The following is an 18220-nucleotide window of genomic DNA, read 5'->3' as shown; positions in this document are numbered from 1 at the left end:
TGGAAGGACTGAATTATTAATGCAGATCCTAGGATAAGACATGTGGGACTCTTGAATACAAGCAGGGTTAGCCTATCTGAGTTATTACACAGACCTAAGGGGGGGCTGTTGGATTCCTGAATTTAGAAGAGGAGGTCTGCCTGAATTAGGTTTGCCCTTCTTCTGGGTGCTGAGGGGCTAGAGAGTTTGGACTCTGTATGAGAACTAATACATAAGTCCCAGAAAGCAGGAATCCAAGCCTTGAGTACTCTGGTGCAGAAGTAAATCACTGCAAGACAGAAAAAGGGTAGTAGGCTGTGAAGGGGCATGCTTGAGGATGGTGCTCCATCATAGCCTCCTGAACCATAGCAGTACAGATGGAGACCTCCCAGTCCTTTTGGAATGAACTGGCACTCATGGCTGGTTAACGAGTGGAACCGTGCATTAGTAGTAGGTGTTTGGACTTTTGCACCTGTAATGTTAATGAGCATTACTTAATTAAAACATGAGTCTGTCTTTCATCTGTGGTTTAGATTCTTTTGAGCTGGTGAATCGATCACACAGAAGATGCTCTGAGTCACTTATTCATTTATGTATTTGTCAATTGCATGAAGTGGCTGCTGATCCACTTTTCACGGGATTATAAAGCACACTCAGTTATTACTCCCATTGCTTTAGAACTTGCTTTGGATCAGATGGCTATAGTGTTTCCTATGCCAGAGTTGTGCTTGATGCAGGAACGGGAGCTGCTCTGGTCTCAACACAGCTTAGAGCAGCTGCTGGGCTCCTCTAAGTTGCACCATTGGTGTAGGGTTGTTAGAGATATGTTTCAGCATGCCCCTTCCTACCCTGATGCGTTCCTGTGCTGGGAAGACGGGGGGAGTGGGGAGAGAGGGGAAGGATGTGTCGGGTACAGGGCCAGATCTGTCATGTTTATGCCATCAGGGAGCTCCCTTCCAACAGGTGAATTCTCTGTGGGGTGCTGGTGAAAGCTATGGCTCCTTTGCACACCGGAGCAGTGCAAAGCCCCATAACTGTGTGTAGAGAATCTTGCCCAGACTTTGTAAATGAAAGACATCTAGAATGAAATGTGTAGGTATTCATCACTAAAATCTAAAATAAATAAGAGGAAATGTGTTATTTTCTCAAAGTGCTTCTGAGAAGCTACAAGTGTATTTTTACCCATATATACATTTTCCTTCACTGAGTAGATTCACTTTCAAATAGAAATAGGATTGAGCTGTGAGAAGCTGATTAGGCTCTGAAACTTTCCCCAAGACAAATTCAATGTGCCTGCACTTGGAAGGGCTGGAAGAGTAGCCCTGAGGAGGACAACCAGAAGTAGCCTTTCCTTCCCTAGGAACTGCACTCCCTGGTATCTTTCCAACCTGCTGCTGATCGATGGAGATGTGGCAGAGGAAGGATGGTCCTATGGTTAGGACTTGGGAAACCTGAATTAAGTTCCTGCTCTGCCACAGACCTCTTGTGTGACCTTGGGCAAGTCACTTAGCCTCTCTGTGCTTTAGTTCCCCATCTGAAAAATGGAGAGAACAGCTTTTCCCTACCTCACAGTGGTGGTATGAGGAGAAATACAAAGATTGTGAAGTGCTCAGATAGTATGGGCCATAGATGGATAATGCCTCTTGCCTTGCAGGACAATATTGAAATTCCTAGTGAAAACAACTAGGAAGAGATGTTAACATAAAATTCAGTCAAAATGCCAGTTTAACATAATATTTCAGCCTAAGATTGGAGGCCACCCCTGGGATGTTGGTGGGTACTGAAGCCCTTGGCTGACCCCTAGTCTGTTCACCCATTGCTGTGTTCTGCGAACAATCTTTAACTTGACAAATGATTCCTTCATTTTGGCAGCACAGCATCAGCTTCCTAATGAAACTGTTTGAATGGGAAGTGACTTTGTTTAGTTCACCACTAAGCCATCACAAGAAGCTAGTTCTGTGCTTGTACAAAGAGGAGAGGCATGCAACCTATTTTTTTTTTTTTTTTTGACTGGGCTGATTCTGAAAATCTTTCCAGTCACATTGAACTAGATGTAGGGTTATTGATTGGGGGCAGTTGAAGACAGAGGGCATATTGGGGCAGAGTGCAATCAAAAGACCTGTTTCAAACTTGTTCCATGTAAGCATCTGACAAAGGTGGATGTTGACTGCTAACACACACCTGGATTCCTCACTCCCTTCCATGGAAGTACCCACATGAGGGGAAATCTGGATAGATGATCTGTGAGATTCTTCTTGCAGTATTTTCCTGAGATGGTTCCTTTGTGAAGTACAAGGACAGGGTTTATCCCTCCCCACTGCAGAATGGCCAGCTCTTTTCGCCTCCATAAGCTGTGGATCTGCCTGTGGAATCTGAAGCCCTGTGTCTCCAAAAAGAACAGGAGTACTTGTGGCACCTTAGAGACTAACAAATTTATTAGAGCATAAGCTTTCGTGGGCTACAACCCACTTCTTCGGATGCATATAGAGTGAAACATAAACATAAACATATGCATCTGAAGAAGTGGGTTGTAGCCCACGAAAGCTTATGCTCTAATAAATTTGTTAGTCTCTAAGGTGCCACAAGTACTCCTGTTCTTTTTGTGGATACAGACTAACACGGCTGCTACTCTGAAATGTGTCTCCAAACTAGCTCTGGGGCCTCCTGGTCCTTTTTTCAACTCCGAGGTAGTACAACTCCATCTCAGTGGTGCTGCCAAAGAATCCCCAGCTAGCAATCACCCCTGGGACCCTACCTTTAAGAAGGGAGGCCAGTGCAGAGGGGGCAAAAAAAATGTTACTAGAGCTGGGTGGATTTCTTTACATTGAATATTAAATTTGTTAAAGAGGCAGTGTTGGAGTGACCGAAACTTTATGAATTTGGGTGGAATTCGGCAAATCTTTCAGCTGACCTCCCCCCTCCCCCCGAATCCTTCCCTTATTTTTGGTTGAAACTGTTGATTTCAGCATATTCAAAACAAACCATTTCAGTGCAAAATGTTACTCTTGAATTGCCATTCAACATTTTGTTTCACCCCCAAACAATTTTTGAATATTTGGTTTGGTGAGGGAAAAACTGAAAAACCTCAGTTTGGTTTAAAGAAACCAATTTTGGGTTTTTTTGGTGGGGGAGGGTTAAATTTGGCCACTGGCCCAAAAAACCCCCCCAATGATTTGTTCAGCTCTAAATATTAATGCACCCTCCACTGGGCTTGCATTTGATAAGTTTGATTAACAGAACTTTTTTTTTTATCAAGGGGGTAGAGACTTAAAACAAGAGAGAAGACAGAGTATATCTGAAGACAAGCACAATCCTCTTACTGTAACTGTATCACCAAGCCCTGTCAACGAATGTATCTTGGTCTCGGCATGATCAGATGTGTGATTGTGACCAGAAAGGAGATGACTGGGATTATGCCAGAATATTTGGCACTCAAAGAGTGTCTTCCCCTTGTCAAATCGGGACAATTCCTACAATAATCTAGTCTGATTAGGAACCAAGGTATCTTTTATTTAAATGTTTATGATAGGTAGGGCTTTCAGGGTAATGACTTTCCAGGTATTGCTCTGCTTTGAATTGACCTAGCACTGCTTTTGGGGAAAGGAGATTATAATTTCCAAATATGACATAAGATCTGATCCTGTAGTTCTCAGACATGCATATTAGAGTCAATGGAAGTTTTTTGTACAAGGACTACAGGGATAATCCCCATCCATATAAGCACAATAATATAAAAAATAAGCACTGTGGGTAAATTTCCTATTATAGCTTTTTTGCACATTTTATTTCATTAGTCGCACTTTCATGAATGGCTTACATGCTGTATATCTTGGAAATGTTTGTTGTATAAAGGGAGAAGCTCTGGCTTGAGACGAATCCTGCATGGCTCCACTGAAACCAGTATAATTCATTGAGGTATAGCGATAACAGCTGCCTTTAGGCATGCAGAAACTTTCTGCAGAGCCATCTTGCTCTTCCTTCATTACAAAGAATGAAAGTGGCTCCAGTACGGTACAAAGTTATGCATGCTACAGTATGTTTGTACCTCTGATATCATGTTGACTTCTGTACATTGTATAGAAGAAAAGGATGCTAATACAATATGATGTGCTAGCATTCCAGCCATTCTGAGAGTGTTATCATTGCCCCGTGTGGTTCATATTCCATCATGCTAGTGGTACTGACAATAGATTACACTGCTATGAACAAACTCCTGAGCATGATCTGAGGGGGGTGTAGCTGGTCAGAGACCATAGAACAAGTCTGGAGTAATGTAGCAGGATGTCATTATTTTGTCCCCTGCATAGGTGTTCCAGAGTCTTATGTAAATTTTGTGGCTGGCCATCAGGTGCATATTCTATTTTCCCAATGTGCAAAATGCAAACCCACACACTATATCTAGGAAAAGGTCTGAGTTTTTCATATTTTAACAGCTTTGAAAAATAGAGTTACATACTATTCTCACAGGATAAACCCCTGGGATGGTAACACATATGACCTCCATGAGATAGCACTTGGAGAGACATTGAAGGGGGTGGGGATAAACAGATTCACCAGGTAAAATGAAAGGATCCATAAAATCTGCTGGAAAGTCTTCCCAGATGGCATGCATCTGATGAAGTGGGCTTTAGCCCATGAAATCTTATGCTCAAATAAATTTGTTAGTCTCTAAGGTGCCACAAGTACTCCTCGTTCTTTTTCCAGAACTATATGAGTCCCATCCTCCCTGCACATCGCCTCCAGCAGCATAACTGTGGTCCCTATACCTTTCCCCATCCTCTCAATAGGAATGATTGTAGGTGCAGAGGGGAGTTACTGCTGGCTGCACCAGTAATCACTCCCATGCAGATTTAATGTATGCTCTGTACAGGGGAGGCATGCTACCCTTGGCCCAGGGACACATCTTTTCCTGACCCACAGAGCCCTAATCTAACTGATCTGGAGTGAGACTGCTGTAAGGGGGCTAATCCATGAAAGCCTCATTCAGGTTGGGGGCTTACCTGCCCTGTTTTGTTTCCCTCTACCACATACTGGAGAGGAGCAAGTAGCCCATAGTTGTGGGATGGAGAAAAGTGATGCAATGCAAAGCAATTTAGTGAAAGGGACAAACTTGGAAAGCCAGAATGCTGAACTAGATCTAGGGTGATAGTGGATGGTAAATGAGACATCAGTTTGCTGTGTAATATGCAAGCAAAACAGGCCAACATAATCTTGGTTTGTATATTGTTGTGTGCTAATACAACCAGTCATGGAACAGGGGATGGTAATACCTTTCCATATGGCTTTGCTGTGGCCAGGGCCGACGAGAGTGGGGGGAAGCCAGTACAAATTTTCCGCCAGTGACATTGGGCCCCATTTGCCATGCTGCAGTGATTGCAAGATCATGTGGCCTCCCCTTACTTTGGTATAGGAAGATATTTCACTTACTGCAAGTGCTTGGGGGCAGCAAGTGACAAATCTTTTAAATCCACAATTTGAGTCAAGGTAGGGCCTAGAGCAGTGGTGGGCAACCTGCGGGCCGCACGTGGCCCATCGGGGTAAGCTGATTGAGTGGTGCAAGACGTTTTGTGGATGTTGACCGTCTGCAGGCATGGCCCCCCGCAGCTCCCAGTGGCCACAATTTGCCATTCCCGGCCAATGGGAGCTGCGGGAAGTGGTGCGGCCACTTCCCGCAGCTCCCATTGGCTGGGAACGGCAAACCGCGGCCACTGGGAGCTGCAGGCGGCCGTGCCTGTGGACAGTTAATGTAAACAAACTGTCTTGTGGCCCACCAGTGAATTACCCTGATAGGCCGCAGGTTGCCTACCACTGGTCTAGAGGTACCAGTCAAGAACAGAGCCCTGTGATGCCATCAATATTTGAAGTGTATAAGAATAGGGTATTATCCCCTTGAAATTTCTACTTCATATGTGTATGTGCTAAAACAGGGACAAGCAAATGATATGCCTGCAATCTGTTAGTTGCAGGTTTTATGGAGTAGGGTGTTTCTTTTCCCACATACAGCACTGCACAACTGGTCAGGTTCATTGCAGTTTTTCCTGCCTTCCTCTAAAGCAGCAGGACCCGGAACTGAAGGATGTAATGATCTAGCGTGACAAACTCAGCTTCCTATGTTTTTGTGTGGGTGAAAGAGGAAGATGAATGGGACCAGGCTACATGTGCTTAATTTGAAGATGATTCAGTTTTAGATACACTTCTGTGTCGTGGGAGAGGCAATTCTGTGTAACTTGTTCAGGAAAGCAAGCCAAACCCCTGGTCTTGAAAACAATACCACTTTGCTGGATCCCTCCATCCAGACACGCAATTAATATGGGTCAAGATATGCTTAGGATCTTTGATAGCAGAATACCAGTTCTGCATACTTTCAAGAAGCAAGCCTTATGTATTATTTAAATTACTTGAAATGCCAAACTGCCCTAGACAGAAGGGAAGCCTGAGAAAATAGTCATCCCATTTTTTAAATAATATGATTGAAGAGGTGGATCATCTGATTCATTAGTTGTGACGCTGACAGACCAGCCAACGTGTGTATGACCAATAACAATGTAACAGAAGGCATTACAGTGGTAATCAAGACAATCTACTTGTATGTGAATTTCAAAGAGCTGTACTAGACTAGCAATCGTCAACACTCATTCATTTGTAGTAATAGAAATCCAGAGTAGAGGCTAAGTGTATTGGTCTGTGTTTATCTATATCTTGTTAGAAGTTTAACAATGTAACCGGATTATCTTGTAGGTGCTAATTCCCTTTCATGTCTTATTTGCCTTAATTATGAATGTGACTGTGTCCAGTTAACCTTCAGATCAAAGATATAAGATACTGCAAGAAACTAATATTATCCACATTGTCTTTGGTTTAAATATCTCTGTTATAATGCATGACTGGTTAAATGCCTTATGTGAATGAGTGTAAGTAGTTTACCAGTGTATGCATAGGAAATAGAAGATTAGCTTCAAAGCATCTTCCTCGGGAGAAGGCCCTACTGTGACAATTTCTGTGAGGAGGCTTGTCAGCTTGCTAGAAGAACTATAAAGGAAGCCCTGGGCCTGATCCTTTTCATCTCTAGTTTGCTTAAACTTTGAACAGAGAAAGTATAAGTTGTAAGACAGACATCTTCCAAATAATGATTTGGAATAACCTGGAAGATGCGTGGAAAGACTGGGACAGACTCTACATCTGGACTGCCTATTGGACTATAAATTTTTAAATTGATTCCAGAAAGACTTTTACAAATCAGCAGCCACACCATCTCTGCTATGAAACTGACCTAAGGATTTTACACACATTTGTATGTATATTGATCTTTTTAACCATTTGCAACTCTTTTTTTCACCCCTTTATTATTAAAATCTTAGATTTAGCTATTAAGGATTGGCTGTAAGTGTGATTATTGGGTAAGAGCTGAGACTTGTATTGACCTGGGGATAAGTGTCCGGTCCTTTGGAATTGGTGAACCTCACCTATGGTGAATCAGGTTTTCAATAACCCCTCACTATATTAGACTTGGCTGTCTAGATGGGAGTCAAGGGCTGGAATGCTTAAAAGGGACTGTATTTGGTTTCTTGTTAACCAACGTGGTATTAGAGAAGCTGTTTTGTTACTGGCTTGGTGAATCTAATTACAGGATAACCCCCCAGTTTGAGGCATTGTTTGCCCTAATCCTTGGAGTCAGCCCTGAGTGAAGCATTCTCAGTGTGGCCCATCCAGGCTGTCCGGTCACATCAGTGTTTTGAACACCATACTGATGTGAACTTGCCAAGTCTGACATCAGTGCGAAATTTGCAGATGCTTCTCCTATATGCTTCCCACACAGGGTCACAACATTATTTCACTAAGGAGATGCATTAAATAAATTGATAGATGTTTTGCCAGATAAAAATAATCTGCTACTTGATGATTTTATCAAGAAGCTGCTATTTGCCATTTGGTTGCATCTGGTGATTATATTGCATTTTGTGCTGAAATTATAAAGTGAACACACTCAGTCTGACATGTGAAGTCCAGTTTAAAGCTGGGAATTATTTCTGGTTGTGATCTTACTTTAAGCTACAAAAATTATCAAACAACATTAGCCCCTTTATGTGAAGCTTTTGCACGATGCCTATTAAAGTCAATTGGAGTCATTCTGGTAAAACTCAAAATAGTTCTGCAAATGTAACAGTAAACGCATGACTTAAACCCATAAATGGAAGGACGCTTAGATTGAAGGCTGAAGCAACACTTAATTATAGCAGTCTTGCCTAATGTTAATAGCAGGGCTAGGACTTTCCTTGTGTTTATTATTTGACTCTTATAGATATTTTAAAATGTTGAATAACTTAAGCTGCTGATATTGACAAAATAATACCTTCAAATGCTGGTATTTTAATTTTTCTTCTTCTACTTTAAGACGCTTCTGTGTAATTTCTTCTTGAAGCTTTCTCTTGTCCTGGAAATTAAAAAAACCCACACATTAATTTTTAAAGTGACATGTCACTGCTTTGGTGCTTTAACTTGGACCCCTGGGGGGAATTCTTAAGTGATGTAGCACCACCACAGCACCACCTTCCTTCCTATTTACAGCGCAGAGGTCATGGCTAAGGAAAAGGGTTATGCCTGGGGTGTCCCTACACCCAGGCAATACCCACCTGCTGGGATGGCCCCTTGGAGCCACAGATAGCTGCCATAATATAAAATAACCTTGTGGTTGCTCTACCTGTCACCAGGAGACTACTGATTTGGTGCCCAGTGTCATAGGTGCTGGAACTAAGGGTGATGCCGCACCCCCTGGCTTGAAGTGGTTTCCATCATATACAGTTTGGTTCAATGACTCTCAGCACCCCCACTATAAAAATTGTTCCAGTGCCACTTTCAGTGGCGTCCAGAATCTGGGGAGAACATACTATGGTGATAGATGACTTGATCCAACTCCCTTTGAAGTAAGAAGAAAGACTCCTATTGACTTCAATGGGCATTGAATCAAACACAGAGTAACTTGTACCATTACAAGCACCCCTAATGGGCCACTCTACTGCCAATCATTGCTTTCACAATGTATTGCTATTAGATATAACAACTTTGGCACCTATTCATTTACATTAATGTGTGGTAGGGCAGTAACTAACTCATGTCTCACCTGGTGTTCTATACTATGATGCACCATAATAAGAACTGACGTAATGACTAGAGGTTATAAAAGACTGCATATAGGGATCTCTGACAGGGGTGTATGTGCCTCCTATGTGACTTAGGAAAAGGTTATGTCCCTCTACTGGGCAAAAAATTGGATGTTTGGTTCTCAGACTATCTGAGCTGCCAAATGTGGTGGGAAGAGCTGTCAGGATGAGCCTGGCCTAGCTGCTAGGAGGAGGAACTGACAGCTGTGGAGGAAGACAAGAAAAAGGAAGTGGCATCTCCCAAAGGATTGCTCAGTCTCTTTTTGGAAGGGAGAGGAGCTGGTCTTTACTCCACTGTCTTGCCTGGGAAGTGCCTGATCCAAGCAAGAAAAGGAGTAAATAGGGGAATAGAAGCCTTCCTTGGTGCAAGGCGATCCTGTTTATATTTTGATCATTTATGAACATTTTGGACTTAGGGCAGCCTCTCCCCACCCCTTTGTTCGTAAATGATCAAAATATAAACAGGATCGTCATTACAGTTAGGGGCCACGACTAAGGCAGCTGCCCTGCTGTGATGGTTTATTTTCCCCCTCATGATTGAGATGGAATGTGTGTGTTTGACTGATGTTGGACCTGCCTTAATGGACATGTAGCCCCAAGCCCCAGGGGTTACTAGTGTCCTGTCAGAGAAGCCCTTCACTTGCTATTGAAAGTCAGCCACTTCTGGTGTGAAGGCTGTCAACTGTGTGTCTGTTGGTAGGAACAGTACCTGTCTGGGGGACAGCAAGTGATAAACACCTAACCAATTGGAAGTACATGGGGAGGAATGTAGCTTGGTAGAGTATGATTGCCCCCATGTTAGACTGTAGTAAGTGAATTAGCATTGACACACTTTCTCTTCTGAAAAGTGTCAAATTACAAGCGGGCATAACTTCTGTTTTCCATCTCTCTGAAAGGTGCTACTGACCCATCTCTGCAATACAAGATACAACTTTTAAAGGTGAGTTTAGATTTGGAATATAGCTTGACACAGTCCCTATAATACTTATCCATCAAAGATTCTTTGTTCTTCTGTAACTCATTTAACCTAACAATCAACGGATTTAAAATATTAGTGTGTGATGTTTGTCAGCAGCATCTATTATAAAATTTCCTTTGTCTAAGATCTGCTATCATAGATTTCTTACTGTTCCACTTATCCTGATTTCAAGAACATGCCATCTCTGAACTTCACAGCTTTCTTTAATACAGAACTTTCCTAATATCACTGTATAAGTGTTCTTGAATTAATCCAATCGTTAGATGAACAGGTCATGAAGTCAGCCCGTGTTTACAGAACAGGATACAGAAAGCTTCTCAGTTATTAGGAAAGTTACTTATCACAGTCCTGAAATCCCACAACATAACCCTCTCAACAAAAATAAAACTTTATAATTCTTTTGTGCTCACATCTCTACTCTACAGCTGTGAGACCTGGACATCATACAAGTGGCATATCAAACTGCCAGAGGCCTTCCATATGCAGTCTCGGCGCGCCATTATGGGGATCCGCTAGCAGGACAAAATTACCAACTTAGAGGTTCTCCAAAAGTCAAATGCCATAAGCATTGAGGCCATGCTGATAAAGCTCAACTACACTGGGTTGGACATGTCATTAAGATGCCTGAATATCGATTCCCCAGAAAAATTTTCTGTGGAGAATTGGCACAAGGACATTGAAATCAAGGCTGCCCCAGAAAGCGCTACAAGGACAGCATCAAGAACAACATACACTTTGGTGCAAAAAACCCAAATGATCTTGAGAAGGCTGCATTAAATAGATCAGCCTGGCAGCACAAAACACTCAGAGCTTTCCAATTCTTTGAAGAGGACAGAAATAATCGATTGTTAGTTGCAAGGGAAAAGCGTCATACTACTGCTATAGCTACCAAGACGCTCACCGATGACTTTGTCTGCCCAATCTGCTCACGGGCATGCGTTTCATGCTTTGGACTTCAGAGTCACTCCAGAATCCACAAAAAGAGAGAGCATGAAAACATCATCGTTGAACCGACGGACTACACACATTTACAGACTGGTCCACTTTCTAAGGGAACGCATTTTCTTAATAGTCACCTTTTAAGCCAGAGAATGCACCCACCTTAAGTTTATGCTAAAATATACCTGTGTTAACTTTGGTACAAATAATAAATTATGAAAGATGCCTTGGGAGTCCACATACTCACTAAAAAAATCTTATTTTAGCATTAAGAGGTCAAAGTAAACAATCAGGCAGCAAATACATTTCAAAATGACAAAAATCGTCCAATAACAATCATTTCCCCTTGAACCATTTTTCTATACTGTTTACAAACTAACACAGAAGAGTGGTATATAAGAATACTGTACAAAAAGGCAATCATAAAGGGATAAAAGTAGAATGCAAAGAAACAAAAAAAAATCCAACTGAAAATGAGATCAATGTACAACATTAAAAGAAGGAAACATTTTTTTAGTGAACACCTTGCACATTTGTTTTACTTTTATCCCCAGGTTTCCTCCTATGCTCTGCTTCATCTTCAGGTTTTGTACTTGCATCCTTCATAATAGCAATTGCCACAGATAACACCTCCCTAAGTAACTACCCATTAACTAAGTAAAGTAAAACAAATTTTTGGTGCTGTATGGACACCTGTTCCTCTGAAATTGATTGCTGAATATAGTGGGCCAAATTCCACACAGAGGCTGAACACAGGTGCAGCCTTCTAGTCATGAAAGGATTTAAGGCAGGTTGGGGCATTCCCTAGGGTGCACTTTGCTGTGCCTTGTCTAGTTCTTACTGCAGTACAGGCTCTGCATTTTAAATAGCTGAATAAATGTTAAGTATTAGTCAACTGGGTATGGACACTCCCCCTTGAAGATTCAGCTTACAGGCAAGAAGCCTCTTAGCGCTCTTCACAATGGAGAGAGAGCTGCTCTGTTTGTGTGATGGTAAAGAGGTACCTATGCCCCTTTCTCTCATCCATATACCGAAGTGGGACATGGCCCTATGCCTTAATTTTTGACTCCCATTATAGTCTATGGGAGTCTTGCCTAACTAAATACTCAGGGTCACCTTAAGTCCTTCAAAATTCATGTGCGGAGGGGAGGAACCCTGTGCAAACCCTAGGGGAGGGGAAGGGATGAGACAGCAGTCTCACATCATGGATCTTCCAGCCTGTCATCCAAGCTAACTGTATACGGTTTTGTGGTTCCACTGCTTGTGAATGTGCATCTTTGGGAGGGTGGAGCCAACGTTTAGCCACTCTCCATGGTCCCCTCCACCACCAGAGCCGGAGAAGTATACTTCATAAGAAAATACAGACCCTGTCAACATTGTCTGATGCAGAAATCCTACTGCACCCATAGTCTTCCACTCCCAGCAATTCCAGCTTCTTCTCCTGTCTGCTAGGCCCCACAGCAGAGGGTCTGTATTGTTAGGGCAATCAGTACAGCTAGCGAGCCAGCCTGTGCACCTTTGCTTTTACAAGGATTCCTGGGAGTGCTTGTTGCTCATCCAAGTAGACAATAGCCTTTTGAGGACACACCCTCATCTCTTCTGCAGGGAGGGAAATGCCCCCCTAATGGGATGAGGCCAAGGAAACACCATTATCTAGAACTGTTCCCAAATACTTCCACTATTACTTTTCCCATGGAAGGGAGGACTTAGCCCTGTTTTTTGTCTCAGTATCAGTTTGCTAAAGCCAATGTTACAGATTCTACAGTTAGGGGGCAAGTACTTGCTTCAGGCAGCAAGCACAATAAATAAGAACCTGGCTAAAACCCCAAGCCTGACTTCTCATGTCTTATAACAGGCAGCACAGGGTATAGGAAGTAGTCACAAGTCTTTAAAAACTGCTTCTCAAGTGTTTCTAAGGAGAGAAAAGTTCAACCCCTTCCAGCTATTCCATCTGCTAGCCTCTAAAAAACTTCTCCGCATTGAGGCTGTGCGCTGAAAACCAGGTTCCAGCTTGAGCCTGGTCTAGATGTCATTAAAGTTAATGAAAACATATCCAAAGATCTTAGGGGGGGAATAGATCAGGCCTTAAATGAATATGCTGTTACCTTTGTTTCCTAGTGCAGTGGTTTTCAAGCTGCAGGTCATGACCCAGTACTGAGTCGTGGAATGTAAGACACTGGGTCGCAGCAGCTCTGGTCAGCACCACCAACCGGGCCGTTAAAAGTCCTGTCGGGGTGCTGCCTGGCTAAGGCAGGCTAGTCTCTACCTGTTCTGACACTGTGCTGCACCCCGGAAGCGGCCAGTAGCAGGTCTGGCTCCTAGGTGGGGGAGCAACGGGGCTCTGCGCGCTGCCCCTGCCCCGAGCACTGGCTCCATACTCCCATTGGCCGGTTCCCAGAGTGGAAGGACCCCACACCATGGGTCTTCAGGGCACTTCGGCGGCGAGTCCCGAAGCAGAAGGACCCCCCGCCGCCGAAGTGCCGCCGAAGATCCAGAGAGGAAGAAGCTCCGAGGTCCTGGACCCCGCAAGAGTTTTCTGGGGCCCCCGGAGCGAGTGAAGGACTCCGCTCCAGGGCCCCCAAAAAACTCTTGTGGGGGCCCCTGCGGGGTCCGGGGCCTGGGGCAAATTGCCCCACTTTCTCCCCCCCCCCCCCCCGGGTGGCCGTGGGAAGCCTGCCTCTGCACCCCGGCTGCGCCACTGAGCGGAAGCTGCCTGAGGTAAGCCCATGCGCCAACCCCATGCCCCAATTCTCTGCCCCAGCCCTGAGCCCCTCCCACATCCCAAACCCCTCATCCCCAGCTCCGTTGGGTCATGCGCATCAACAATTTTCTTCAGCTGGGTCACCAGAAAAAAAGTTTGAAAACCATTGTCCTAGTGTCTAGTAGATGGGTGGTGTTTTAAGATGCAACAAGTAAAAACAAAGTCCAGTTCAACTCTTTATCAGAATTTCCATCTAGGATCCTTCATGTTTATCCGTGATGTGCTTAGTGCTGGTAGGTTTTTTTTTAATGCCATTGGCTATTTATCCAGGCAATATAATCTATCTTTGACCACTAATTGCAAGATCAAATAATTCTAACCCACCATATGGAGTGTGTGTGGGGGGGGGAGGGAGGGGGGAGGCTTGAAAACAAAGGCATTGACTTAAAGGTTGCCTGTAATTAATCAAACCTGAACTATCCTACTACAGATTTTCTTTTCTTTTTGTCTCCTCCAGAGCTGAATTCTGCCCCAATTTAACCCTTCTCTAATCTAATTGATTTCATTGGGGGTTAAATCAGGGTCCTGTAGATTTGAGTGACTTTTGTTGTTGTTACATCAACTTTAGCCATCTATGCTCCTTGTTTTAAAGAGATCTAAAAGTTCCCCCCATACATATGCATCCGAAGAAGTGGGTTGTAGCCCACGAAAGCTTATGCTCTAATAAATTTGTTAGTCTCTAAGGTGCCACAAGTACTCCTGTTATTTTTCCCCCATACATAAACATTCAGACTTTCAAAGCAGAATTCTGTTTAGAGCAGTAATGAAGGTGTCTTCTACAGCCTTTGGCATACATTACATTCTTTATAAATATCCCTCAATCTGTTGTTCTACGGAAAGCTGATAGCTTGGAATTCAGTCAGCCCTATGCTCTTTCTTCTGACTTTTACAATGTAAGCTTTAACGTTTGTAGAAACTAGCAATCCTGCAGTGTTACTTCATTCTATGATATAGGGGGGCAAAACGATTTTAGGGCCCTAGTTACTTTTTGCCTGTGAAATATGGTAATTTATCAGTTGCAGAGCTTGTAGATCAAGAAGACCTGCTTTTTGACCTGGCATCCTTCATACACACACACTCTGGTATGAAGATAGCATTATGTATGTATGATCTGAGGTGTAATAATGACTTCAGTGCACTGGATTTAGTCTTTAAACCTAGTAAACCACAATAAAATGAGTACTGGCGAATTTACTGTATCACAGCATATAACTTACAAAGCAAATAAAGGAAAAGTAACCATTTCCAGCAGAAATAGATGATTTTTTCTTGTTCCTTTAGGGAACAAATGATTCTTCAGAAAACATACAATATTGTATTAATGCATTGATTTTTCTAAGCCTATCCTCATGAGTTATAACTGTAAGCACTTACTGTTATGGCCTGGAACCTTTCCTTCAGCAGTTCAGCTTCTTCCATTCTGGAAATTAAAAAGAGACAAGCGGTGAAGGGAGAAGAAAAGATACCATAGGCAAAGAGCCACCTGTGAGGGTTTCAAGAAAAGCTGGGTGGTTTGTGATCCAATTCCACAGCAGAGAGAAGGGAGAATTCCTGACTTATCCGGCGAGGCTCTGAACAGATGAGCAGATCAGCCGAGGCAGACACATGTAATGAGGGTGCGGTGGGGAGGCAGCCGTGGAGAGTGCTGGCATGAGCTGACTGACAAGTTTGAACAGTGGAGCACAAGCCCTTTTCCTTCAGAAGCTGCCAACTCTTTGTTTTAATGTGCACAGTTAGCTGGCCATAGTTTCTTTAACTGTTTCATGCCCAAAGCACAGTGTCCAGGAACATGGTACAAATGCACTCAGACACAAGCCACAATTCACTTTTCCTTATATGTATGTCTTTAATGAAAAAAGTTTAAAGCAATATACTGTAGACTTGAAAGCACCAATAATTGTACATAGTAAAGGAGTCAGATCCTCAGGATTCAACAACCTAGATAAGGACTACAGAGTCAGGCTCTCTACCTGAACATCACCAGTATGCCTTTTAGAATTCTAGTGCTTGTGTTCTAACAGAGCTCTCATATTGGGTGGCTGTTCAGCTGACTGGAATGAGATGTGTATATCTGTCATGTGCTTTGGAACTCGGTATTATGCTGCTTAAGGGATGGTGTACGTTTTCACCTTTCTGGTTACATGACTGGGAGTGAGCCTTCTAAAATCAGACTAGGAAACCTGCAAAATGGGTGGAACTGCCTCAAATAAAATCCACTCACCGAAAAAATCCTAGCACATGTGTAAAAGCTGAAGCTGGGTACACATAAGATGTAATGTGAGTCTGGAATCGCTTCAGACCTCAGCAATGTGTAATTGTAATCTCTGCAAATATGCTGTATGCAAGGATCTGTCAGTGTCTCCACTCTTTTTGCACTTAATGCACAGACACTAAATACACTGTGATTCAAATCATGGGATCGCTTCATATGTAATGAGTTGGTGCAAGGAAATGACTTTATAGATGTGTAAACCTCCAGCAAGTACCTTGGTATTTCACTATCTTTCCCTCACCCCATGTTCCATTCTGAGTCAGCACCACCAGTACCTGCCTATAGCTCATCACCTGGACTTTGCTTCTGAACCACATGCAAGATCCAAGCTGCTTCCAATCCTACCTGCCTCAGGCTCCTGACTTAGCACTTTTTATTCCCCTGGCTGGGTCCAAAAGCTGCCCACCTACATAACTAGCAGTATATCACCATAATGGGTATAGACCAGCTACTGACAAATGCTGAGATGCAACAGAATTGACAACTTACAAGTGATCTATCCAGTGAGTGAATCTTCCCTCTACAGATCCTGATAGGATTCAATACTTAATTGCATATACCATATTTATGCTATGCCATCATTTGCCCATGCATCTAAGCAGTATGCTTCCCTTCAGGCAGAGATTAGGGATGCATTAATGTCTTCAAGATCCACCTTGAACTTTTGTTCAAAACTTGACATTATCCCATGTTCATTGTGTGATGAGAGAACTAATTTTTTTTTGTTTCACTATTAACATGTTCTGCTCTTCCTGGTTTGGGTCAGCACCAAAAATTAAAAATAACACAAGAAAGGTGAAGTTTGCTGTTCAAAGCCCGAAGTACTGAGCTATCACAAGAGCCTGATTGTGCAAGTGTGGCAGGCCATGGAAGTTTGGATATGTCCAGATAAACATTCCCTTATGGATTTAAAAGAAAACAACTTAACTACCCCCATAGAATTTAATAATATCCCTGTTATAGAATCCTAGTGTGAGACAAGCATTTTCTGTAACATGATATACTTCTATCGAACCTATTACTTTTTCATAGACTCCTACTTGCTTCATCCTTATTAAAATCTATAGATGATCAGAGATCCCTTCTGGCCTTTTAAGATAATTCCTATAGATTCATGGTTTGGATGCTTACCTGAGTTTTAGAACTGTAAAAATAAATATACCTATTCCATAGAACTGAAAGGTCATTGAGTCCAGCCTCCTGCCTTCACTAGCAGGACCAAGTACTAATTTTTGCCCCAGATCCCTAACCCGCCCCTTCAAGGATTGAACTCACAACGCTGGGTTTAGCAGACCAATACTCAAACGACTGAGCTATCCCTCCAATTCCTAAAGGAGATGAATGCTAATGACCAAGATAAAGAAGCCATTTGGGGCCAAATTCTGCTCTCTGTCATCAGTGGAATTCCATGGATGTAAAACCAGTATGGGTTCAAACTTGACTTCAAATGGCCCCTTGATTTCCATTATCTTGCACCTCTTGTACACTCTTTCCATAGGCATGAATGATTACAAAATTCTACCATTCTGAACTGGTTTGGTAACACTCTCTGGAGAAGTGTAAATGACTACACAACGTGCAAGGCATTGGAGAACTAGGCCCAGTGGAGCTATTGATGTGATCTTTTTCAAGACCAAGACCCAAAATAGTAATTACATCTAGGCAGACAACTTGTGTGCAGTGATTCAGCTAGATGTAGTTCATGGTGGCCAAGTGACAACCCTCAGGAAAACCAGCCTAACTTATGATCTGTATTTCCATTATATGTGTATAGTAAGCTTGAAACAAAGATTTGAATGTTCTAAATCTACAAGCAATCTTTTTGTGGAGAAGGAGTAGCTCTGAGAAGCCCCCATTCTGTCCAAGGTATTGGTCCTGATTCTCCCTTTATCTGCACCTTTGTGAAGTCCATTGCATAGTGGGTGTAAAATCCTGTCACTTGGATTTGGGAGCATTTTATACTTAGCACTGATGTAAATGACTGCCCACAGTGCGTGGGAACAGAATCATGTGTTCTCTATCTACCACATCTCCAGCTGAAAAGAGCTAGATGAGACTTCCTTTGGTGTCTACCAGTATCATTCAAACTTCAACTATAGTAGATGCTATCGATGTATGGTAACATTTTCTTA

General features: G+C 42.8%; 1 protein-coding gene across 1 annotated transcript in view; it reads right to left on the bottom strand.

Annotated features, from left to right (window-relative positions):
- PALMD (palmdelphin) overlaps positions 1 to 15235 on the bottom strand; it is a 37879-nt gene extending 22644 nt beyond the window's left edge. Inside the window, exons 1-2 of the mRNA XM_065410096.1 lie at positions 15191 to 15235; positions 8330 to 8410 (exon numbers count right to left, since the gene is read on the bottom strand). Of these exons, the coding sequence (XP_065266168.1) occupies positions 8330 to 8410; positions 15191 to 15235 (126 nt within the window). The remainder of the gene's footprint in view (positions 1 to 8329; positions 8411 to 15190) is intronic.
- Positions 15236 to 18220: the final 2985 nt, after the last annotated feature.

Source organism: Emys orbicularis, chromosome 8, assembly GCF_028017835.1.
Source record: "Emys orbicularis isolate rEmyOrb1 chromosome 8, rEmyOrb1.hap1, whole genome shotgun sequence".
Classification (NCBI taxonomy): domain Eukaryota; kingdom Metazoa; phylum Chordata; order Testudines; family Emydidae; genus Emys; species Emys orbicularis.
The sequence above is the reverse complement of the archived record's forward strand: the minus strand, read 5'-3'. Positions and strand labels throughout refer to the sequence as shown.